This window comes from Neofelis nebulosa, chromosome 12 (assembly GCF_028018385.1).
Source record: "Neofelis nebulosa isolate mNeoNeb1 chromosome 12, mNeoNeb1.pri, whole genome shotgun sequence".
Taxonomy (NCBI): Eukaryota; Metazoa; Chordata; class Mammalia; order Carnivora; family Felidae; genus Neofelis; species Neofelis nebulosa.
In genome coordinates this window covers 24528996-24554441 of record NC_080793.1, presented here as the reverse complement: position 1 = coordinate 24554441, position 25446 = coordinate 24528996, and the positions used below count along the sequence as shown (strand labels likewise).

The 25446-nt window shown below is 46.5% G+C and overlaps 1 protein-coding gene across 4 annotated transcripts in view; it reads right to left on the bottom strand.

The window, feature by feature from the left end:
• PTPN3 (protein tyrosine phosphatase non-receptor type 3) overlaps positions 1-25446 on the bottom strand; it is a 149434-nt gene that overhangs the window by 60540 nt on the left and 63448 nt on the right. For 3 of the 4 annotated variants that reach the window (XM_058694618.1, XM_058694617.1, XM_058694619.1), the window contains exons 2-7: positions 20715-20869; positions 15242-15349; positions 15122-15164; positions 12477-12555; positions 7834-7878; positions 4124-4176 (exon numbers count right to left, since the gene is read on the bottom strand). In XM_058694618.1, the coding sequence (XP_058550601.1) occupies positions 4124-4176; positions 7834-7878; positions 12477-12555; positions 15122-15164; positions 15242-15349; positions 20715-20869 (483 nt within the window). Of the gene's footprint in view, positions 1-4123; positions 4177-7833; positions 7879-12476; positions 12556-14997; positions 15099-15121; positions 15165-15241; positions 15350-20714; positions 20870-25446 lie in introns of those variants that run through there. The other variant, XM_058694620.1, reaches the window with a different exon arrangement.

The following is a 25446-nucleotide window of genomic DNA, read 5'->3' as shown; positions in this document are numbered from 1 at the left end:
CTGCAAAGGGATTTTCCTAAGCCTCAAGGCAGAGTCTGATTAAATTTTACTCTATTGGTTTCATTTGCTCATGGTGAGCCTCTTGGACCTTGACTTGGTCATCTGTTTTAGCTGATAAATCCCAACCCCTGGGCCCTTCTGCAAACATGAACAGCAAGGTCATCTTTAGTCAAGTCACTGACAAATGTCTGAACTTAACAAAAGGCCTAGAGGGAATCTCCCTGTAGGGTGGTTTTCCCTTGGAATCTTAGTCCTTGGAATCTTAGTTTGCTACTCCGTGCAAAGTTTTGTGCTCACCACTAGAGGGAAACAAAGTTAAATAGTCATCTGCAAACACTTGGCCAAGCACAGAGAGGTTCCCCTGTTGATTTCAAAGCACTCATGACAACCCAGCGACAGACATTGCTTTTGTCCCTATGAAACAGTTAAGGGAAGGGAGACTCAAGGAAGGGACCTGCCCACACTGCTCAGCTGGTAACTTGGAGCCTAGACTTTGACCACAGTCCATAACCTTCATCTACTTACTATACTACACACCCTAACCTCCAGAGCAATACACTTTCCTATTCGTGGGGAAGCAACACATGCACAAGCTAATTATAGCAGGAAGATAAGGAAATGAGTGTTTATGTGGGAAGTACATTGTCTTAAGTTCCATGCATTCTTCTGGCTAAAATTTTATATTGTGCAGGAAACAGAGAGTATATTCCAGACACTCAAATGTGCGGCATTTCCAGCTGTCAAACTATTCTGTTGGGAAAGTCCTTTATGTAATATAAGCAAGCCCCTTACATGTTATTCATCCAACACCAGCTTAATCTTGGAGGCTCTTCTCAGGGGTCATCACTAAGAAGCTTTTCTGGACTCGCTTCCTTCTCCCCCATGCAAGATGGAGTGCATCCTCTGTGCTCACCCTCACTGCCACCATCAGCTGGCCCACCTGTGCCTCCCCAGCAGGCAGGGGACTCCAAGAGAGGCCATGCTCTGTCTGTGCACCCTAAGACTGGTACAGAACCTGCACGTGACAGAGGTCAAGGGACATTATGGAATGAATACGTATTTCTAAGAACTTTATTCTTTGAGCCTCCTAAATACTTGAGGTCACCAGCAACCTATAAAATCTTTTCAGGTATTGGGGGCGCCTGGGTGGCTCGGTCAGTTAAGCATCCGACTTTGGCTCAGGTCATGATCTCACAGTCCTCACAGTCCATCTTGAGTTCAAGCTCTGCATCGGGCTCTGTGCTGATAGCTGGGAGCCTGGAGCCTGCTTCAGATTCTGTGTCTCCTTCTCTCTCTGCCCCTCCCCCACTCACGCTGTGTGTGTGTGTGTGTGTGTGTGTGTGTGTGTGTCTCTCTCTCTCTCAAAAATAAATAAACATTAAAAAAAATATTTTCCAGTATTTACCTACATTACTTTTTATCTAGTAAGAAAATGTGATTTTGCTTTGCTCGTAACTAGTGGGGCTTATCTTCATATGACACACCCCTGCCAGGACAATTTAGTGAAATTTGGTAGATAAAAATTAGACATCCAGCAGTACCCTATCCAAGAATTAATCTTAGAGAAATGCATGCACAGAAGTATCAGGAAGAATATATATGTACTTCCTGAGAGTGAAGGAATAAAGAGCTTATACTTAAAACTGCTTGTCTGACAATGCATGATTTCATTAAGCATGAGAGTCATGCTAATATTTCCACGGAAACCAGTTTCTGCTTTCTCGATGCTAATAACTTCCTTTAGCCCAGTTCTATCACTTGTTTGCAGAGGGGAGAACCTGACTTAGAATAGGATTTTCGTATTTGGTTCTTAAATTTTACTCTAAATAGAGTTTATTGTTTATAAAAGGCAGTTCTTCAGAAAGTTTTCTTCTGGGCAGACATGAAAACAGAGCACAAGTGAGCACTTGCCACGCGGCAGGCGCTATCCTGAGAGCTTTCCGTATAATAACTCATTCCATCTTTACTACAACCCTAGGAAGTAAACACAGTTATCACCACTTCACAGATGAAGACACGAAGGCCTGGAGAGGCTCAGGGTCATGATGTGTTAGTGGAAGAGCCCAAGCCCAGGCAACAAGGCTCCAGGAACATGCTCATTGACTCAGTTACCAGCAAGGGTCCGGCTGTAAAGTTTCTAGTTATACATTTCCTTACATGTATGATTTGACTCAGTCAATTTTGAGTTGTAATCACCACCATCACCTCTGTTTTACAGAAAAAAACCCCCGGGAATTCAGGGAGGTAATACCACATTAGTGGCAAGTGGAGAAGCAAGGATCTAAATTTAGTTTGACTATGTCCTTCCTAGTGTTCCTGCCCCTCAAAGCTCCAGCTGCAAACACCAAACTCACTCCGGGATGTAGCAAAGCTGGTCTCTTCAGCTGATCAGCCTGGCAGAGATGGAGTCCATGAGGTCTAGAGACCAGTAAGGACACAGGCTGACTGGTGGCCATGCCATTTCCCATCTGGATACAACACGCCCGGGTCTGTTCCAGCTGTGTTGTAGGGAGAGGGAACTTTCAAATCACTGTGCAGCCTCTTCTTGGTTTCCCATTGGAGAGAAGGAGATGCAGGCTATCTGGGGAGACTGAGACTGGATCTGACCTTATTAGTGAGTAGGGACATTGTTAAAGGTCTGTCTTCCACTTCCTGGTATCCCGCAGGTGGGCAGATAAGCTGTGGGCCCAGCCACCTTGCTCTTCCCCTCTTCTATTTCTGTTGCTTGCAGCCAGGGGAGTGGACAGACTTAAGGCCACCTCAGGAGTCCCTGTCAGCCTTCTCTTGTTATTTTGCCTCTGAGACCAAAGTAGAGTGAGTAGTTCAGCCAGCACCTGCTCAGAGACCTGACCATCTTGCTCTCTTAACTCCCTACCCTACAGTCAGCTTAAGAGGGTTATAGGCCAAGATGCTGTGGGGCTTATAGAAAGGTAGAGGAGCCTTCTTACATACCATGCATCTCTGCCCGAACTCTACATTAGTGTACTGCTCTGGCAACACACGGCTAACTATGAAGTGATATCTCGCCTTCCATCTGGCTAGGCCCCCTTTTCACCATGCATACCCCGCGTCTACCACAGGGCCTGATGTGGAATATATGCGCAAGAAAGTTTCATTGAATAAATGAATTCTTAAACAGGCCTTGACAGAAAATTCCATATGGACTTTCTATCCAATGTGGCAGCCACTAGCAACATGTGGTTACTGAACACTTGAAATTGAGATGTGCTTAAAGTATAAAATCTGGACTGGTTTTTGAAGACTTCATGTTAAAAAATGTAAAATATCTTGTTAATTTTTTTCATTGATTATATATTAAAATGATAGTATTTGGGATATGCTAGATTAATTAAAATATTAAAACTATACTCATCTATTTCATTTTCCTTTTTTAATAATGGGTACTAGAAAACTGAAAATTACATATGTGGCTCACATTATATTTCTATTGGACACTGCTGCTATAGGGCAATAAAAAACCCATTAGCTCTACTGAAACTCTAAAAATATGGGGCGCCTGGGTGGCTCAGTCTGTTGAGCATCCGACTTCGGCTCAGGTCATGATCTCGTGGTCTGTGAATTCAGGCCCTGCGTTGGGTTCTGTGCTTCGGATTCTGTGTCTCCCTCTCTCTCTGCCCCTCCCCTGCTCATGCTCTGTCTCTGTCAAGAATGAATAAACATTAAAAAAAAAAATTAAAAATAAGTTCCTTAGATCCCAAGCAAGTAGCAGGAGTGGTCTCCAGGAAATTTCTTAACCGTGGGATTTGGTTTCCATGTCTATAAGCGGTGACTGGTAGAAATATTTGCCCCACTGGGGTTTGTTATGAGACACAATATGTGAGTGAGGGTCTGGTTGATACAATGTGTGATAGGTGACTTCTGTTGTATGGGCTCATCCACTCTTTCCCCCTTCACCACTCTCCTTGACCAACATCCCTGTGTGGGTGGACAGTGTCAGTCAGGATGACAGTGGGACTCTCCAGACAACCAGAGAGAAGCTTGCCCAACAGGATTCCTGGGAAGAGGGGAAGAGACCTGGTCAAACAGGAAAGGGCAGTGACTTTCTTAAGACATCAGTCAGAACAGTCTTATCCAGCTGTGAAATGCTCCCTCAGTGACTTACATTGCACTGCATAGGATGCTAGAACCACCGCTGAGTTAAGAGGGCAGGTTAACCTGTCAGGAGAAAAACACATTAGTGAGGTCACGAGAGCCAACAACAGCCTGAAACGTCCATCATGGATAACACCTATCTTCTTTCTTGCATTAACCATTAAAAAACATCTTGAATCATAACAAAGACAATTTTAGGATGCAACTCAAATAGTAAAGATAAATGTAACACTAAAGATTTAAAATTAAAGGAGAACTTTGTTGTGTTAAAAATAATACACAGTAATACAAATACCATAAAGCCAAAGGCCTAATGGTGGCCAAGGTTTTGGCTGATCAAGAAAGATCAGGCTCATATTACGAAGAGGAAAAGTGAGAAAATCATACTCTTAGATCATTGGGCAGCCTTCATATCTTTCTAGTAAAGACGTGAGACTTTCTGTAGGGCTTTCTAACTAAATCTCTGACTTCTGTTGACTCCAGATTCTTGATTACCCGCTTTCTAGAAAGGTGACATCCTCTTAGGTGGGAAAAATAGAAAAGGATCTTAAAATTTTAAAACTCCTGAGTTCTAAATTACTTAACAGTTAGTTAAGATTCCTAAATCTATTTACCCTCCTGAAGCTTCCGATCTATACGGAATGTTCTGTCCACCTCCCAGTTTGCCTGCCACTCGCTAGAAACCCATGGACTGGCTGCTAGACTTGGTCTCCCTTCCTCTCAGGCTCACTACCCTCCAAACACCCCATTTCTGTCAATAACATCATCTCTGGCTTAGTCATCCTTTGAATCCTCTGGTTGCTCCCTTTTCTCCGTTCAACCATGAACTATACCATCTGCCTAGGAGCTCGGCCAGCAGACCTGGGCCAGGGATCTCTGCCAGGTGGAGAAATGCACTGAGGAGGGGCTGAGTAGAAGTAGCAGAAATGAAGGCTTACAGGGTGGGGAGATACAGCTTTTAAGAGCATTCTTCCCGCAGCCCCAGGGGAAGTGGAGAAAAAGTACTGTTTCCATGGCAGCTCATGAGATTCCCAAGATGTGAGTCACCCCCGTCTCTCTGACTAATCAGGTTGACAGCCCAGGGTTCCCCTTCCCATCTGCTGTGCTATGCGCTAGTCCTGAAGCTGCACAAGAAGGTAGCCTTCCCAACTGGAGGGGTCCCCAACTTTCCTCAAGTTACCACGTGTTCCCTGCTAGAACTTCTAAGTAATCTCTCCAAGTATGGAGATACGCCCAGGCATATTCACCATCTGTTTGTTCATCTGGAGACCCAGATAGCCCGTGGGGAGCACAAACACCAGTCACTCGCTCTCCTACCAAGATGGGCTTCAATGAAACCTAAGTCAGTGTCCCTGCTAGCGGCAGAGCAGGATGAATGGGACGTGGGGTACAACTGAAGAGACGGGCTAAGGAGGTTCAATTTAGATGGAAGGAACAATCCTATGAACAAGTCAGAAAAGAACATTTCCAAAGAACAGTATAAATACAAACTAAAGAATACCAAAAGCCTTCAAGGTCACTCAAGGTGGCCACTAACATGCCACGTGCCCCTAGACAGACTCCTTTCTTTCCCTCCAGGTTTTAGGGTCTCTATCTGATGGACAAGGTCATTTATCTCAGCTGGAAAGAGAGAATGCCTTGGGAACTGCCAACCACACAGTTCAAACAAATCAGGGCACCCAGGAGTCAGGGCTAATTAGATCCATCAAGTCTGTCACAAGATCCATGGCTACAAATGGCCACGCCCACCCTGACACACCCAGGAAGTGTTTGGTAGCAGGAGGCCCTCTCCTTAGAGAGGTGGTAGAGGCCACCAAGAGGCCTGACAAGGAATGCCAGGGATTGGAGACAATGTGGCCCCCAACAGGTTTCACACAAAACTAACAAGGGGTATTGTGTTTGGAGAAGAAAAAATGAAGACTGCCAATTTTACTATGTGGAGGGCTCATCTGAGAGCTCCTGAGGGGGCAGGGCCTTGCCTTATTTGACCAGCACAGTAGAGAGCCCATCACATAACAGGTGGTTGGTGAAATAGTTGTGGAGAAAAGAAATGAGTGCACAGAAGAGAGAGACAAGTTGTTACTGCTGTAGAGGGCAGCCAGGACCCAAGAGAGGAGTGGGTGATTTCAACCTGGAGTCATCCTGACATGTAAGATGGCTGTCCCATGAAAGGGGGAGCTCATTTCTGGGGGTGCTTAAGCAGAGGCCCCAAGGCCTGCAGTTGTGCTAGGGAAGGGATTCTTCCCTCCTCTGAGTGGGAGAATGAGCTAAATTACAAAAAATTTTCTAGTTGTAGGAGCTCTGGAGAGTCATCAGGTTCTGGCAATCCAGAATTCAACATTTGTCTTGTTTCTAAATGTTCCTCCCCCAACCCCATCCCCCAGATCTTCAGGGCCATGCCTGAAAATCTCCCTTCCATCTAGATGAAGCCCCCCAGCCTCTTCCAGCCTTCTCTTACGTGTCCCGGCACTATCTTTGTCGATGCTGCTCTGGCCACAGACCTCCTGCTTAAAAACCTCCAACAGCTCTTTGCCTGCTGGACACAAGATGCCTGTCTAGGTTTGACAAGAAGGACCTCCTTTCTCTACTCTCCTGTAAGTCCCCAACATGTGGCTTTCTTTTTTTTTTTTTTTTTCATTTTTTTGATGTTTTATTTATTTTTGAGAGAGAGAGAGAATGAGAATGAGAATGAGAATGAGAATGAGAATGGGCGGGCGAGGAGCAGAGAGAGAAGGAGACAGAATCCAAAGCAGGCTGCAGGCTCTGAGCTGTCTGCACAGAGCCTGACACAGGGCTCAAACCCAAGAACTGTAAGATCATGACCTGAGCTGAAGTTGGATGCCCAACAAACTGAGCCACCCAGGCGCCCCGCCCCCTCCTCTCCCCAAATGTGGTTTTCAGCTGGGACCATGGACGTGTGGCAGGGCAAAGACTCCCAGGCCGTACTGCTCCCCCTTAAACCTCATGGCTACTGCGGTCTCCAGAGCCCATACTGGTCCTAATCGCCTCCTGGGCTCCTGCCTCACTGCCCCTAACCACACAGTGGGCTCCCTCCAGGGGCTTCTGATGACCTCAGTTGAACTGGCAGGGGGAAAGACAGAATGAGGAGAATGGGAATAAGCTGTGACTCTTTCTACCAGTTCATCGGCTACAGTTTCTCCCTTAAGTCAAGGAAAAGTCAGCATTCGGAGAAGGCAGCTCAGGGACCACTGGCTTGGCCTTTCTTTTCCCTTCTTGGACCATTTCACACACTTCTGGCCACGGAGATGGTCCTGACACACAAGACGTGCTGAATCATAGGCAGATGCTCACGCCTTCGAGCACAAAGTCTCCCAGTAAGAAAATGAGTCATGATAGGTACTAAGGAGCTTGGAAGTAGACCTAAATGAGGCCTGATCTGCCTTCCTCAATGAAGCCCGTCTCACATTCTGGGTCTCTCCCTCCCTTTAAAATTTCTCAGGTCTTTACCAGAAAGATAACTGTACCTTTTCTAATAAAATTGACACATGAAATGATGTTTATCCATCCTCCACTTCTCCAAATCGAGACCGGGTTAAAACCAGACGTCCAGGCCATAAAGTCATGCCGGATGCTGCTTTCAACATCCATCCTTTGTCTACATTTAATACTGTTACCAGAAATGCACGCTCATTAGACTGAAACCAGGAATTTTAGTGTCTGGCAACTGACAGGAAAAGAAGAATGTGAAATTCTCATTACCTTCCTTCACAAATATCCATCTTCAGTTGTAAGAAATACAAATGCCTACAAAACAATTTTTTTTATTATTAATTCATAACACTCAAACTGAAGCGAGCGCACACACAAAAAAGGCGACGAGTCAAGGACAAGATCTGTACATTCGGAAAACAAAATACATAAAAACACATTTAAAAAAAATTTTTTTTTGAGCAGGTTTCACGCCCAGTACAGGGCTTGTACTCATGACTCTGAGATCAAGATCGGAGTTGAGATCAAGTGTCAGATGCTTAACTGAGCCACCCAGGTGCCCCAAAACACAGTTTTGTCTGAAGTATCGGGGGCTAGGTTGTACACCGCAAAGCTGCCCCTTCAGGAACAATGGCTCCTGTGGCTGTCTGACTTCCAGCCAGCCTCATGCCAGTACATGCTGTCCCAGGGATGGCTGAGCAGGGACGGAAAGGCTGGAGGCAATCATCAGCCAGGACTGTTGCCAGTAGACACCCCCACCCCCGTAAACTCGGGGCATCCGAGAGCACCAGGACCCACGAGCATTCTGCACAGGCAGCCCCCATGCACTGGGGAACTGCGTTTCACAACACACCCACGTTCCCTCTGCGTGAAGCGGCAGAGAGGAGGTGGGTCTGTGAGGACACCTCCTTGACTGGGGTGCAAACACCCAGCTGAGCTTTTTCCTGTGTCCCGGGAACCGTGGGTGCTCGAGCAAAAGCATAAGCATCAATCAGCTACCCGCTGCCAGGACCTCCGAGCTGAATTCGGCACTGGTCTGTGAGCCACCAGGAACGGCACTTCAAAACCCAACACGTGACTTGTGGGCAGAGCTCGGTAACCCAGGACAGGCCCCTCACCCTGCAAGTCTGCCTATCATCCAGGGAGTGGGGAGCAGACACCAGTGAGAGCGCTGCTCGGGCCACGCAGGGATACGGAAAACTTTATATTTAGGGATGCGGCATACATGTGACACTCGGCTGCTAGCTCCCACTCTTTTTTAAAGCCCAGGTTCAAATGGGATAGACATTCCAGTGTCTGGCCAAGAGGACAAAAGGGAAACTTCTTGAAATATAATACAGATACAGCAGAAGTGTCCCGGGGCAGGGGAGTGATGATTTGGGCAATTTAAAACACATCGGGTCTCATGATGCCTTCAAATTTATACGTTCAAAAGGTCAAGGCGCTGGTGTTCTGGGACATGAATATGTCACATGGCATTACAACCCCCTCTCTGCACAGTTCTGGGCCAGATGCAGGGAACTTCATAATGGCTTGCCTTATTTCAGCCTCGTACCAGCTCAGAAGGAGGCACTGCCACCTCCTATTTTTGAGGAAACGGACATTCAGATAGGTTATGTGGGGTCAGTTTGATCTGATTTTAATGTGGACCGTCATACTATGAAAAACCCGAGTATGCTACAAATTTCTTATGCATCTAGTGACTACAGGCTTAGGGTCAGTTTCCTAGCTCTGATATATATTATTATGTTGCCTATAGTTATCAACTACCCTTCCTGTGTTGAAGACCAGCACTGAGAAACGGGGTAGCATACGTGTGCTGATTCATGCTTATTTTGTATTGGAGACCATCTTTTTCACCTACGAGAACATCATCAGTCCTTTCTAGTTTGTTCCTATGTTTATCTAAGCTGACATTCAACCAGAATTAAGTGTTCTCTCCTACAGTGCTACTGAGAGAAAGCAGAGAAGGGAGAGAATGCTGGATAATCCTATGGTAAATCTGGCCCTCCAGGGGCAAGCCCAGCTGATCGGTGTTTCTTCCTAGGGAGGGAAATGAACATGAACCTGGAGATCACCATTCATCAAGTGCTACATTATCACATAGTCAGCAAAGTGTCTGAGTCAATCTCATGACATTGTACAAAGAGGCTGTAATAGTGGAAGGAGGACCAAAGTTTGGGGGGTCTCCTGGGAATCCTGAAGGAGCCTCATTTCAAAGCTACCAGTAAATGAAATTCTGTGTAGGGTGACCTAAATTTATCAGGAACAGCAGCTGTGGAGGCTCACGATCAAGGAGATGTTTAACAAGTAGAATAAAAGAAAACCACACAGTTGGCACGCCTGACTTCAGAAATGTAAAGGTCACTCCTAGAGTGACCATGACCTCAACTTCACAAAAAGGGCAACAGATGCCTCCCAGCCCAGAATTTTAGGAAAAAAACCCCCAGAAAACAACAAATACCACTTTCTCCGATGCTTGAAGGCTAAATGTCTTTAAGAAGGATTTATTTTTGGATAGGCTACAGAGCTGAGGCTTAATAGAATACTGTGTCAGGAATATAGGCAAAACTCTAAGTTAAAAAAAAAAAAGACATGTGAATTAATGGTGGATGTCTGGCTCAGCCTAAGGAAAAGATCTGGCAGTCCTGGCTGCCCACCAGCTCTACAAGTGCCATGTGGGTGGCTGCTACCGTGGCTCCTATTACATTGAAATCTGGTGCCCCAAATCCCAGGAGGTGACAGCTACACTCCATTCCACACTGGGGATACCACCCATCTTAAGATGGGAGGTGGGGTGCATACAGTCAGGTGTCAGTCCTAAAGCAGTGAACTGTATGAGGGACACAAACAAATCAAATTTTATCCTGGGCTCAGGTAAGAACGAAAATTAGTCTATTACTCATTTTGTGCCAAAATCTGCCTCTCTGGATGCTCTGCCCACTGGCCGTTATGCTACCACCAAGCATGTCTAATTCCCCTCATCCCTTACAGATCTGAAGGCAACCTGTCTCTCCCCAAGTCCTCCTTCCATCCCGTCAAATGTCAGGTTCAGCAGGAAGATTCTGTTGGCACCCAGAGGGAGTGAGCCTCTCTCCTGTGGGGTATGGAAGTAGACGCCCAATGCCTAAGAGGGGCACTGGAGAGAGAGACTCTTGGCTTAGGCCAGCCCTAGCCATCCCTTCACTCAAGGTCTTTGGAGAACGCTACCATGCCCGCGGCCACCACACCCCCGTAGCTCTAGCATCACATGGGGGCAGGTAGCACGATGAGTGACAATTACTAGGTTAGGTAGTGCAGTTCACACTTGGGGTTAGAGGCTATCAGTGGGTCATAAATTTAACAGGTCACAATGGGCATTTTAAAAAGAAGGAAATAGAGAATAGAAAACTGTCTGCACTTGGTATTGTTTTATTAAACACTTGCTTCGGTAATATATATCTGCACTGCATTGCGAAGCAAAATACATTTTTGCTGTGTGGTTGTGATTTAAAAACCCACTGGTTAAAAAACCACACACATGTATGCATATATATATATAATCCATCATAACATTTTTAAAACATCCTTTGAACAGAACTTGATATTTAGTAATGGTCGGGGGGTGGGGGGAACCTTGGTAGGGTCATTTCAAACTCATTTTCCTATAGATTATGTCACCCCTCTGTGTCTGCCAGCTCATGAACCGATCTGCTACACCCTCCTTAGCCCACCAGCATTAGGAGCCATTATGGGGAAAACTCAGAGCACCATGTGAACTTCCCATGGTTATCCAATGAACCGTGCTGGGCATCTCTTACTCTGGCGTAAAATTTAATTTAACAGTAAACATAGTCAAATCTCCAATGGCTGCTACGTAGAGGGAAGAGGTGCACAAAGAAAGCAACACAGAATAACAGACTAATATTTACCCTTTAAACACATTAAAAGTTAAAATGTCATCATGTGGTTACCCTCAAAAGCAAAACAAAACAAAACAAAACATAGTATTCAATGCCTGAGTTGATGTCACCTTGTTGGTGATGGTCTCATGGGAACAATGAACACAGACTAGGAGTCAATATTCCTAATATCCACTTTTATTTTATTTTTTCTGGTAGAGGAAACACTCTGGAAATTTCCCTCCCTATGAAAAATAAACAGATCAATAGTAAAAGGGCTCAACGTTGCCATGGGGGAGGGGAAGTAGAAGCAGGGTCACTGTTCAAACAGCAACAACCTTCCTGTGTCCACCCCCTCCATTCCAAACACTGTTCCCCACCCAGAAACCCCACGTGCCAGTACAAAACAAGAGCCAGGCCCTACGCCAAGCCCTGAGGGGTAAACAATCCTATCTGGGCTCTCTTTCCCTTATCTGGTTCACATTTTGCCTGTGCACCCTGATTCACTCAGGAGAGAAGCTGGTCCAACTTGCATAGCTTTCTGTCTCTTACCAACTAGAGATGTGGCAGAGAATGCTTCATTTAGACACCTCGTTATCCTAAAGGGCCTCAGTTCTAGCCTAGCAGAGACACGGGGCTATTTGATCTGGGGATGGCGTTTCACACAATAGTCTTCCAAACCCTGCCTGCGTTAGAGAACGGATGACTTTGCTTTCTTTGGGCACTTCACTCTCAACAGGTAGGAGAGGCTGGGGCAGCGGGGGAGGCGGGAGGAGGTGGAAGGGAGTGTATTGGGAATTGCACCAAGTAAGGACGTAAGTAGGTCCAAGACAGAGAACTAATCAGCTGATGAAAAGCTCAGTATGTACCCCTCCGATTTTTACCTGGATGGGAACCACTGGTGTGGTTCTACCCAAATGAAGTTCTACCCAAATGAAGTGTATGGCCACAGTGATAAAGTAACGCGTACATTCTTAGTGGTTACTCATTTTTATATACGAAAAAGGAAACTTTAAAAAAAAAAGTGATTACCTGGTTTGTTCTTGCTGCAGTGTGTTGGGATCAGGTATAAAAAATCTTACTCGAAAATGCAGAGTACAGGGGAAACCTCCTACAACATTTTTCAAAAACAAATTTAAGTTTTCCCTTTTAAAAAGTCAATGCAGGTAAGCTGCTACTCTCCCATTAAGTGATGCATTTTTTTTTTTTTCACTAGACCACTGCTTTTTTCCATCGATACAAGGACTAATTTCGAACAAGGAGTGCACAGGTTAAGTGACTAGAAATCTCCAAGTCTGCAAAAAGTAGAATAATCTGCAATATGAGCACAGAATGAGGTATTACCTCCTAATACAGGTTTAACTTAGGGCTGTGTTCAAACAATGCACTCCATTATCTAGATCAGGAATTTTAAAAATTCCTGACATCAACAGATTATATAATATTCACAAAGAAATAACCTCACATATATAGCGACTTTATACTTTTCCCAAACATTTTCAGGTATATTCTTGAATTGAAACACCGCCTTAACTCTGAGTAGGCTCGGCTGGTGTTGATGGCACTGTTTTTGCAGACGGCCCAACAGGTACAGAGACTTGCCTTGGGTCACACAGCTGATGACAGTACCAGAACGGTAGCACTGAGGTTTTTGATTCTGCTATGCCACCTCTCAGTCACGTTTATATTGGACAACAGTTCATGCTTTTTAACGCAAAGTAAATTCCCAAAGTGACGAACATACTAGCAAACATTATTATGCAATTAATTACCATACTCAAATACGGCTTTATGTAACAATACCAAGAATCGATTTGCTTGCAGAGATAAAATTAGCCCATTTCTTTTGCTAGATATGGCAACAGGAGAAGAGGAGATTGTGTTGCTAAGCTCCGTGCTCTCCTTCAGGTCGGCTGCACCCCTCTCCGTTACTGAGTAAATGTTCGCTGGCCCTATCTATGTGCTCGGCACTTTCCTGCTTCAGAAACTCAAGCCTTCTCTACCCTGCTCCTCTTACAGACTTGTCGACCTCAGTTCATCCGGGGTTCTACCTCCCCTCTCTTTAGTTCTTTCTGTCAGTCTCTCTCTTGTGTCAAAGACTCAAGCAGTGTGTGTGCACCTACGAATGTACCTTTGCATGTGTGCCCAGGGACCAGCGGGTGACGCTGTAACTTGGTACAGGCTGACCACCTGCACATCAGGGGACAGCTAAGTGTTCCCATGCCTTGGGACATCCTCTCAGCTCCTTCCCACCAGACCTTGTCAATGTGTATCTCAGGATGCCTTTGTGCACCCAGAGTGTCCTATCACGTGCTCAGAACTATCCTAGAACCCTCACTCTCCTGGTGTCCATATCCCCATGCTTGGCTGTGAGCTCCTTGAGGGCAGGTCCAAATCTGATTTGGACCGGATTCTCAGAGCTTAGCCCAGTGCCTTGCCAAAATCTGAGCTCAGGATACACTTCCCGAATGAATGAGTTAGTGAGGGAATGAACGACGAGGGAATGTATTCATGCCTGTGTGGACTCACTGCTCTGAGACTTCAAATGGGGGCAGGCATGTATCTGCACAATGGCTCTGTGGCTCCCTGTGGGCAGTTCTGAATGCTGAGGGAGGTCAGGCCTTGGAGGCCCACGCTCCAGGGGACAGCAGCAGTGGGATCCTGGCCATGGTTCCTTGTCTCTACTTCTTCCCGTGTGGGTGCTTGGGCGAGTGGGGGGAGGTGGCATACGTGTGTGCACACTTATGTGTAAAAATCCACCTGCCGTTCACCCCTCAGCCATTCACTGGCCACCTCCTGGGGAGGGGGTGCATTGTGAGGAATGCAGAGAAGGTGTGGCAGGGGCTCTGACCTGAAGGAGCTGGCAGTTTCCAAGGAAGATTAAGGCAGGTGACTGGGAGATGAAGGACAGTGCTCCGAGGAGCAAAGCAGATAATGACACACGAAGGGAGGGTGGGGGAGGAGGGGTCATGGTTTCTAGTAGAAGTAAGAATGGAGTCTGAGTGGCTTTGAAGAACAGCAAGATTTGGATATAGAGAAGAGGGAAAAGCAATCCCAACGAGGGAACAGACTGAGGGAAGGTACAGAGGAACGTGTGCAGCCTGGGAGGTCAGCCAGGTTTGTCTGGGGCATAAAGTGCATAAAGGGGGACAGAGAGTGGGATGCTAGAAACCAGGCTGAGGACGGATCCGGGCGGAGGGTGGGGTGGGGCATGGTGTGAAATCCCGTCTAAATGGGAGTTAATGTACAGCACCGGGCTTAGGAGCAGTATGTTATATCTGTTATATTGACTACCTATGTCTCAGACTCCAGTAGGAGGGGTGTGTATGTGTGTGTGTGTGTGCATGCATGTGCTTGCATGCACACGTGCCTTTCCCCCCCTGGCTCTCACACTGGGCTAAGAAAAGCCATCTCCCTTCCCTTGTAAGAAGAAAGTAGGTTCCTGGGCTCTTGGCTGCCTTCTTTCACCTTTCCTGCTCACTGCTGGTGAGGACTGATCTGAAAGCATCTCTGCTCACTTAGAAGTCAAACAGGGAGAAGACAGTTTACTCACATCACCTGGACCACCTGGAAGCCGGGTCCCAGATGTTAACAGGCACACGGATAATTGGAAGAGAGAAACAGGCCGTGATACACGAATACCCAGTGTTCAACTGAAATGAGAAGGTCAGCCTCACCTTTTAACTGCTTCCTGATGGGCTTGCTTGATTCCAGCCATCTCTGTTGGGTAAGAAAACATAAGATATAAAACCAAACCATACAGAAATCCAGCGACGTCTTAAAGGGATGATACTTACAAGAGAGTCTACTGAATCATCGCCATGCTGCAAACCAAAATATTCCTTTTCGGTCACACCCAAGTGGTTGTATGCCATATCCAGAAGAACTTGACCGGTATCTTGTTTCTAAGAAAAAACAAAACAAAAGGTCTAGTGGGCATATTTTTAAAATGAATGAAAAACCAATGGTTAAATATTGTAGGCAAAAAGGAGTTAAAACATTTAGAGATTTTATGTACACTCGTATCTTGTAGTAAGAAATGCTTTAATAAATGTCATGCCAAGAAGTCACATGGTACGCATGGGAAGTAGGGCTTGAGGAAAAACCACATAAATATGATTTAAGACAGTATAGTTAAATTGTCTGAGACTTCTTCCTTCCCCTTAGCAGAGATTCCCAAGTGATGTCTGAATTGGGAAACACAGATATCACGATGAGAGTAAACTCTCCATGACCTACCCATGGATTATCCACGGCAAAACGCTAATCCCACATCAGTTTTGTTGACCCCTCAGGAGCCACGGAAGCGTGTACAGGGAAGAAAACTACTAACAGCATGAGGAAGATGGCTAAGAATAAGCAAATGCCATCCTAAACGCCCTCAAAGTGACGGATGTGTGTCACCCTGGGGGATCATCTGCCACTCTGCTCTCTGCCATCTGAAGTGAGAAGTCAGTGGGGACATTCAATTGCACTTTGCATCTACGGCAGGACTCAGCCACTGTCACCACTTGGTGTTTATGAAGCAGGCACAGTGCTGAGCATGGGGACCGAGCCACAGTTAGTGTCCCAGAGAGGCCAGGCATAGAAGCAGTGACCGTAACATGGTGAGCCAAATGCTGTCGAGTGCCGTGAAACCCTCAGGGCACAGGAAACACACAGAGGACGATACGGATGGTTAATTCAACCTGGGGACAAGTGGAAGCAACTCCTGACATGGGTCTGGGAGGGTGACAGGGCTGAGTACATTAAAAAAAATTTTTTTATTAACTTTTTTAATGTTTTATTTATTTGGGGGGGGGGGGGGAGGACCTGAAGCGGGCTTTGCGCTGACAGCAGCGAGCCTGATGCGGGGCTTGAACTCATGAACCGTGAGATTATGACCTGAGCCGAAGTTGGACGCTCAATGGACTGAGCCACCCAGGCGTCCTAAAGAGAAGGCATCTTAAACAGTGCGTCTGGCACAAAGGCACGGGGGTGGGAGACAGCATGGTGCCTCTGGGAGATCGCAAATTCTCCTTCAACAGGCAGACTTCTCAGGAATCCTTTGAGCCAAACCATTTGACTTAAGGACACTGAGACTCAGAAATAGACTATAAAGAACAAGCAAAAAGACAGCTCCTTTTTTGAGTGCTAGAGAGAAGATCATGCACCTGGAAATTGACCACAGTGACCAGGAAGAGGAGAATTAGGTAGTCATCAGGCCCCCTCCTGCAGCCTCCTCTTTGGTGTGGTCTTATATTGTTTGGCCATAGTGTGGGAACATGAGACACACCCATTTCCTGCACACATTCCCCCCTTCCTGCCTGAGGGCCCTGCACCTGCTGCTTCTTTTACCCGGGACCGCTTCCATCACAAGGGAATCAGGACAGTGTGGAAAAGATGGCCCACCCAGTCCACATATTCCAAAATATGAGATACTGTCCCCCTCAATTAGGAGATACTCTCCTGGTGCATCAAAGACCTTGGTTTCCCTTAATTAAAAAAAATTTTTTTTAGGGGCGCCTGGGTGGCGCAGTCGGTTAAGCGTCCGACTTCAGCCAGGTCACGATCTCGCGGTCCGTGAGTTCGAGCCCCGCGTCAGGCTCTGGGCCGATGGCTCGGAGCCTGGAGCCTGTTTCCGATTCTGTGTCTCCCTCTCTCTCTGCCCCTCCCCCGTTCATGCTCTGTCTCTCTCTGTCCCAAAAATAAATAATAAAAAATGTTGAAAAAAAAAAAATTTATAAAAAAAAAAAATTTTTTTAAAATCTTTATTTGTTTGAGAGAGACAGAGTGCGAGCAGGGGAAGAACAGAGAGAGAGGGAGACACAGACTCCGAAGTAGGCTCCACGCTCTGAGCTGTCAGCACAGAGCCTGACATAGGGCTCCAACTCACGAACCGTGAGATCATGACCTGAGCCGAAGTCGGACGCTTAACCGACTAAGCCACCCAGGCGCCCCCCCCTTGTTAAAATTTTTATAGAATTTTATATTATACTTAATAGGTAAATAACTATCAAACATCCACAATGAGCCAGATATGACACGACATGCACTTTTTATATATGATCTCGAATCTTTGTGGCTATTCACAAAGTCATCACCAGCATCCCCTTTGCCGTGAGCAGAGGTGCTGGGAGGCTCCAGGCCATCAGCTGATGGACGGTCTGCCTGCCTGAGTACGGTGTGCTGGCTGCCAAAGGCTACATGTCCCCACAATGTTGCATCTCCCCTCTAGAGTGCAAAACTCACCCATTCTGGTATATTTTTCCCAACTTTCCCAGTTCCCAAAAGGAACCAAAACATAATAAAGGGCACATTTATAAAGAACAAGCCTCCCAGCCCAGTCCCCTACTCCATCAGAGGCCATCTTTGCTATGCCAGGTCACTGTCCGTGACCAGCTTGCTCCCTGGGATGGGCTAAGAACAAGGGATGTATAGAGGCCAGCTTCCTGATGATGCCTGCTCCTGCCCATAAGGGGGTCTGGGCTCAAGAGTTGGTGCCAACGCTCCCTACAAGTAGAAGATCTAAAGTGACAGGGATTCTAAACTGCCACCAGGCCCTCAGATTCAAGTTCAATGTGAGTCAGCTTTGACCGGACTGCTGGAAGCTTGAGGAAGCAACAATGGCAGCAGCATGATAAGGACAATGGTGTTCGTGTTCATAAGAACATGTTCTAGGATCATCGCTCTGGGCAGGCGCTTTCCTTATCCCTGTTTACAGGGCTCCTCACTCCCCCTTTAAAAAGTTCTGGCCTGGGATTCTCAGACACTGGCTCTTGCTCTCCTTCTCCCTCCTGGGACAGTCTGTCCCTGCCTCCTGTAGTGCCTATTTCTTGTCTCTCAAACCTTTCAACACGGACCCTTGTTCGTACCTTCTGTGTCCTCACTTCCCAGCTGACCTCACCCCGTTTTGCAGCCCCACATCTGCATCCCAGCCTTAACGCTTCCCTTAACCTTCTCACTTGTATATCTGACACCATCTCTATGTAGGCGAGTACCAGGCACCTCAAACTCGACATGTCCTTGACAGAACTGGTTATCTCCACCCCCAAGCCTACCCTTCTTACAGCCTTTCCCATCTCTATCGACCCCAACTCCATCTTGCTAGTTTCCCAGGCCGACAACCCTGAGAGTCACCTTGAGGGCCTCTTTCCCATCCCAAATTCCATCTATTAGCAAATCCCACTGGCTCTGCCTTGAAAGTAGTTTCAGACTCGGTTTATTCTTAGCCACCTCCACACTTACCATCCTGTCCAACTCTCCTCGTCCTCCTCTCCCCTGGACCGTTATAATATCCTCTTAGTCCTTGCCTCCCACCCCCCCCCACCCCCCCACCCCCACCGCCAACAGTCTACTATTGACAGGACATCCAGAGTAACACTTGAGTCACATCATGTAAGGTCTCTGCCCAGACCTACCAATGGTTTCTGCCTCCCTCAGAATAAAACCAGGACCCTCAGGATGACCTATAAGGCTCTACGCAGCACCCACCCCCCCCCCCCAACCCAACACCTATCACCTCTGACCTCTCTTGCTACTCTCCCCCTTGTTCATTCCACTCCAGACACACTAGCTTCCATACTGCTCTGCAACTACACTGAGTGGGATCCTGCCTCAGGACCTTTGCACTGCTACTTCTTTTACCTGGAATGTGCATTCCCTCCAGAGAACAACATAGCTCTTTCCTTCATTTCTTTTAGATGAGGTCTTCTCTGGTCACTTCTATGGAATGACAACCCCACAACTGCCCCGCTCTGGCACTCTCTACCTTCCTCATCCCACTTTATTTTTCTTCTAAATACATACCACCTGACACAGTATACATTTGTTTATGTATACCGTCCATTTCTTCACACTAGACGTAAGCTTTGAAAGGCCACATACTTGGCTGTTTTGTTCACTGCTGTATTCTTTATAACCAGCATGAAGCCTGACACATAGAAGGTGCCCAGTAAACATTTGTTGAATAAACACGTTCTTATCAGAAAGAAGATAAACAGCAAAGGAATAGCTCCCAAACCAACAACAAAGGAGCCAGGCATATACAGTCAATTTAGAGCATCTGGAAGAGGCATACGTGATCCTTTTAGAGAAACTGCCGTGCTGTGACTTCCTGCAAACTGCCCTCCCCTCTTGTCTGCTCAGCCATCAAGGTCCATAGTGACCTGGGGTCAGCGGGAGGCAAACTTAGGGGTGGGGTGGAAGACCCAGGGGCCAGTTTTTGTTACCCTTTCAATTTCTGTGGCCTTCTATTACCCCTGGTTGTTCTCTTGTACCCAATCTTCCCTTTCCAACCCTTCTCCTTACACACTGAACTTTCCAGGTTGGGGCAGATGCTGGCAGCCAGTCCAGGACTGGGGTTGACCCCCTTAGGACCAGCCAGAGTATGGGAGAGACAGGCAGAGGTCATGGGCCTAAACGGTGACTGGGGGAGGGCGGGACGGCATGACTACTACAGTTCAAGGATCTCACTGGTGGCCTGATACCGGAGGCCTCGTTTCCAGTCCTGCGTCTGTCATGAGCTTGAGGTGGGAGAAGCCAGGCTCTCCCTGAGCCCTGCCATTTATGAGGCACACATCTTACTACCCTCCAGATTGGACCCATGAACTCATACCATAATAAGCACCTGCTATGTGCCTCGTCCTGGACCGGGCCCAGGGGAGATGACACCATGCCTGTCCCCAGGAGCTCACGATTTAAAGAACATACAACCTAGTAATTATAACGACTATTAACGAAATGTGACATGGGCTCTAATAATGCAGACAGGGCACCATTATGGGAGAACGAGCTCAGGAAGCTGATGAAGATGGCACAGAACAGGTAACATCGAAGTGTCACTCAGTTCGTGTCACCAAGAAGTGGGGGCAAGGCACTCCAGGTGAAGAAGAATGTGAGCAAAGTTTTTAGGGTTATTTCCAGGCCAATCTCAACATACAAGATCTGAGACCTCAAGCTTTCATTTAAAAACAGTTCTGAGGGGCGCCTGGGTGGCGCAGTCGGTTAAGCGGCCGACTTCAGCTCAGGTCACGATCTCGCGGTCCGTGAGTTCGAGCCCCGCGTCGGGCTCTGTGCTGACGGCTCAGAGCCTGGAGCCTGCTTCCGATTCTGTGTCTCCCTCTCTCTGACCCTCCCCCGTTCATGCTCTGTCTCTCTCTGTCTGAAAAATAAATAAACGTTAAAAAAAAAATTTAAAAATAAAAAGTTTTGATATCTTGGTTTATAAAATGAAGAAACATTATGTCTTAATAGCATTAATTCAGAAAAGATTAAATTTGGAGACCTTACATTGGCTTTAAAAGTCTGTACCAAGCCATCTAAAAAGCGGATGCTGCAGATGACTTCAGATCGAGTTTTCTCTTTGGGTAATTCTGAGGTGCGTATGTTATTAATTCTTCCACCCAATGCACGTAACCGGGAGGTCATAACTGTCGTTGAATAACCTGTAACAGAAAGTACACTTGTTAGCTCTCTGACATGAAAATTACCTGCTACGTGTGGATGCACCTCACAGTCCACCTATCCCGTGTCTGCTTTGATCCTCATAAAACTGAAGACCTCGGACAAATGAGAACCAGATAACAGACCGTGTTTCCATTCGACTTCTAAGCGGCTCTAAGCAAAATGTATTGCTCCGTTATAACATGTTAACAGAATTATATGGCTTATTTGTGTGTTTTATCTCCCTGCTCTAAATCTAATTTATATTTCCCAGGCTTTTAATTTTTTATGTTTAACTTTTTGTATATATTTGTGAACTCTACTATTTTTTTTTAAGGAACTAAATGTCATGTAAAAATGATTTAAAATATTAAGATACTTATTGGTCAATTAAACTACATTAAGTAACTTACAGTCATTAAAAGACACCATTTAGGGGCACCTGGGTGGCTCAGTTGGTTGGGTGTCCGACTTTGGCTCAGGTCATGATCTCAGGGCTCGTGAATTCAAGCCCTATGTCGGGCTCTGTGCTGACAGCTCAGAGCCTGGAGCCCGCTTTGGATTCTGTGTCTCCCTCTCTCTCTCTGCCCCCTCCCCCGCTCATGCTATTTCTCTCCCTCAAAAATAAATAAACATTTTTTTAGAGCTCCTGTAAATCAGTAAGAGAAAAAAACAAGCAATCTGGCAGAAAATGGGAACCACGTTAGTTGTCAAAGAAATGCAAATTAAAACCACAAAGTAATGGTACCACATACCCACCAGAATGGCTACAATGAAATCTAACAAAACCAAGTGCTGGCCAGGGTATGTGGCAACCGGAACTTTCAGGCACTGCTGGTAAGAATGAAAATTAGCGCAACTATTTTGGAAAACGGTTTGGCAGAAGCTACTAGCACTGAACATATGCATATTCTGTGACATAATTCCACTCCTAGGCATATTCCCAACAGAAAAATGTGGATTTACCCACTAAAAGACATGCATGAGAATTTTTATAATAGCCCCAAACTGGAAAAGACTCAAATGCCCATCAACAGAGGGAAATTGTGGTATAGTCATACCATGCTTAACTGTACAGCAAAGGAAGTAAGTGAACCACTGTGATGTGAAACACAAGTGAATTCTTCCGTTATGTTGAGCAAAAGCAGCCAGATACAACAGATTACCAACAACATGAATCCATTTGCATAAAGTTCAGAAACAGGCAAAACTGATCAACGCTAACAGAACACAGAAGCGCGGTCACCCCTGTGGGAAGTGACCAGGGTGGGGGATAGGGGGTGGACAGGAGACTTCTGGGATGCTTATAATATTCTGTTGATCTGGGTACTGATCCTGGTGTGCACGCTTTGTGAGGCTTCATCAAGCTCTACACTTATTTGTGTACTTGTCCGTATACTGCAATATCAAGTTCACGTAAAATAATACAGGGAGGAAGAGGGAGTTAGTTTAAAATCTGACTCTCTATTCAGGGAACGGCAAGGAAAGAAGTCTTTCTAGTGAATGCAACTGTAGGGCAGTAGACTAAAAAAAGACTGAGGAAGTGTGCAGTGAGCACACGGTCACATCACGCAGGCAGGAAAGCCAAGGGTCTAGGCCAGCTCCTCAGCTTAGGGAATGGAGGAGGTGTAAATCTGACGAGGTTGGAGGCAAGAACAGATAAAGGTGAAGGACTTAAGGGCAATTTAATGTTCTTTTTTGTTAATTCTCTGCAAACTTTCCAAGATGAGCTGGGCCTTTGCATGAGCTATTCCCTCTGCCTAGAAAGTTCTTTCTGTTCCTCTTCAGTCCTCAGTGCCCAGCACAAGCATCACTTCCTCAGCAAAGCCTTCCCTGGTGTCCATAACTACTATTTGTGTTAGAGGCTCTCCTGTGTGGTGCTCAGGACAATGCGACAGTTACAGCTGGTGACGTATTTAACACTGGCCTCTGCCACCAGAAGCTAAGCTTCACAAGGGTAGGGACCAGGTCTGGTTTTACTCACCGCATCTCCCAACACCTACCCAGCTCTGGGAGGCAGCCAAGAAATAGCTGAACAACAACTCAATGAGTAAAAGGAAAAATGAAATGAAAAATGAAGCCAAGACTAGCACCTGGAAAAACAGTGCTACCTGATAAGACAAACTTGGGTTGTGGGAGCAGGAAGGAAGATGGAACGAAGGTGGGGACATCCCCTAGACCAGGGTTCCCCACACTGTAAGGTGCACACAACAGGGGCAACCTAGAATGCAAGGGGGGCTGAGGGGGGGCCCGGGAGTCTGCAATTCTCAGTCTCCCAGGTGACAGAGCCGCTGATCCGGGGTTCACACTGTGAGGAACAAGTCACGGATAACTGGAAAAGCAGCACTAAATGTCAGGCAGGGTCAGAAAGCAAGACTGGGGAATCAGCAGCAAGGAAGGGACGAGCATAAAGCAGACTGGCGCCTGAGAATCAAGCCTCAGGGGACCACTGGAGGCACAGCTTGGTGGCAGGAAGCAGAAACACAAAGTAGGTGAAGGCTCCAGGAGAGAAGGGTGCACTTGGTCCCTCTTCCTACAGCGGGAGCTCCAGACAAACCTCCATTCTTCTGTAGATAGGGACAGGCAGTCTCAAATATGAATAAAACAAATTCCGGGGACCGGCAGTAGGAGAAAAAGTACTCTGTCACTTATAAAATTCCACCCACCCCACCACCTCCACCTTGCCCTTTCCAACGAAAATGTCATCAGAAGCAGGGATGCATTTTCTGAGTAATACCAAGAGTTATCAAAAGACAACAAACGTGTTCCATAATACGTTAACCACTTTGAATTTAAAATGTCAAATTTATTGTTTAGTCCTTGTCTAAGAATTTCAGGTGGGCTAGAATTTTTTTTTTTTTTTTTTAAGATACAATAGAATCATTACAAGCATGATTCTGGTGGGAGGTGCACATCAGTATTACCTGGGGAGCTTTAAACAAAAAAACCAGGCCTGTCCTGGCCACACCCACAGACGGTGATTCAGCAACCTGGGGTGTGACAAGAGTGACTTTCCCTTTGGGAAGCCCTCACAGAAGGAGGCAGTCAATGGCCAGAGGAGAGAGTTTGCAGGGAACCTCAGGACGTGCTCCAGATGGTCAAACTTAAGAATACAGGTTCCCGGAATCTGAGCCATTCACTGAGGGGGTCACACGGGAAACAGCGGGGTAGTTCCTCAGGGCAGCTAACACTAAGAGCTCATCACACCATGACTCTGGATGGAAAAAACCAAAAGTGATTTCAAACAAGAGCCTCCAAATGAAAGTCAGATGGACAGACGTGCTAAGAGCAGGCACTAATTTTCAAACTGCTCCTGGCCCTCGCAGCTCCGTGCAGCTGGCACAAGCGTGGGTACCGGTGGGACTTATTAACTTGACCATGGTTAACGACATTCCCCAGCATAGTCATGTAGCCAGCGACCCAGAAGAGACACTGCTTTCCTCTGCACATCGATCTCTGCTATATAAAAGGCCTTGAAACCTAACAATGTCACGAACAGGAATTTCACGAAAGTCGCAGATATATTCTCCCCACAATTGTTCCTAAAGCGTACCTTGAGAAGAGCAAGCCTCATGTTGAATAACCACATAATCGAGCCACGCAGGGTTTTCAGATTGTCTTGAAATTCTCTTAAACAGTCCGGTCAAGACAATGGATGCTGACTGACTGCCCAGTTTCCGGAACCACAGCAATTGGGGAACCTGGGGTTTCTACGGCTTCCTTTACAAGCCTCTTCATTCTAAACAAAGCCACAACCTCACCAGGAACACACTGGCCTCCCTAACCACAAGTGGCTACAGCTGCAGCTGATGTGTTCTATAATATGGAAGCCTTATTTGCTCTTTTTTCAAAATCAAAACCAATCAGTTGTGGCTTCAGTATCTGTTCTGCACAACAGAGGTTCCACTGTGACTATAGATTTTATCAGACTGTACCTGCAAGACATACAGGAAGACTCGACATCTCCCTTAGTGCACAGTGGGGGCCCAGGGCACACCATGAGTGTGAGTTAACACCTGGCGGGACACAGACTAGGTACTCAATAAAAGGCATTGTATTAACAATGCTAAACTTCTTTTGTTTAATATATTTTTTAAATATTTATTTTTGAGAGAGAGAGAGTGTGTGTGTGAGCAGGGGAGGGGAAGAGAGAGAGGGAGACACAAAATCCAAAGCAGGCTCCAGGCTCTGAGCTGTCAGTGGGGCTCCAACTCATGACCCTCGACATCATGACCTGGGCCAGAGTTGGACGCTTAACTGACTGAGTCACCCAGATGCCCAACAATACTGTGCTTCTAATGCCATCAGGTGCTGCCTAGAATCTGGATTTTGTAGCCAACCCCGATTTCAAATGCCTTCTATAAATGTTCTGTTTCTTAAAATTTTATTTCAACAGAGACAGCCTGTGAGGTTAAGAGATAGATAGGTGACATACCTTTGAGCTGCTCTATAAACACAGGTCCCAGAATCAGGGGGCATATTGCATGGGATGCGGCAATTTGTGGCATGTGGGACACCGGAGCCCTTGTGGGTGGGGTTGGGTGACAAGTCTTCAACCACTATCCTTTCTGGGCTCCCT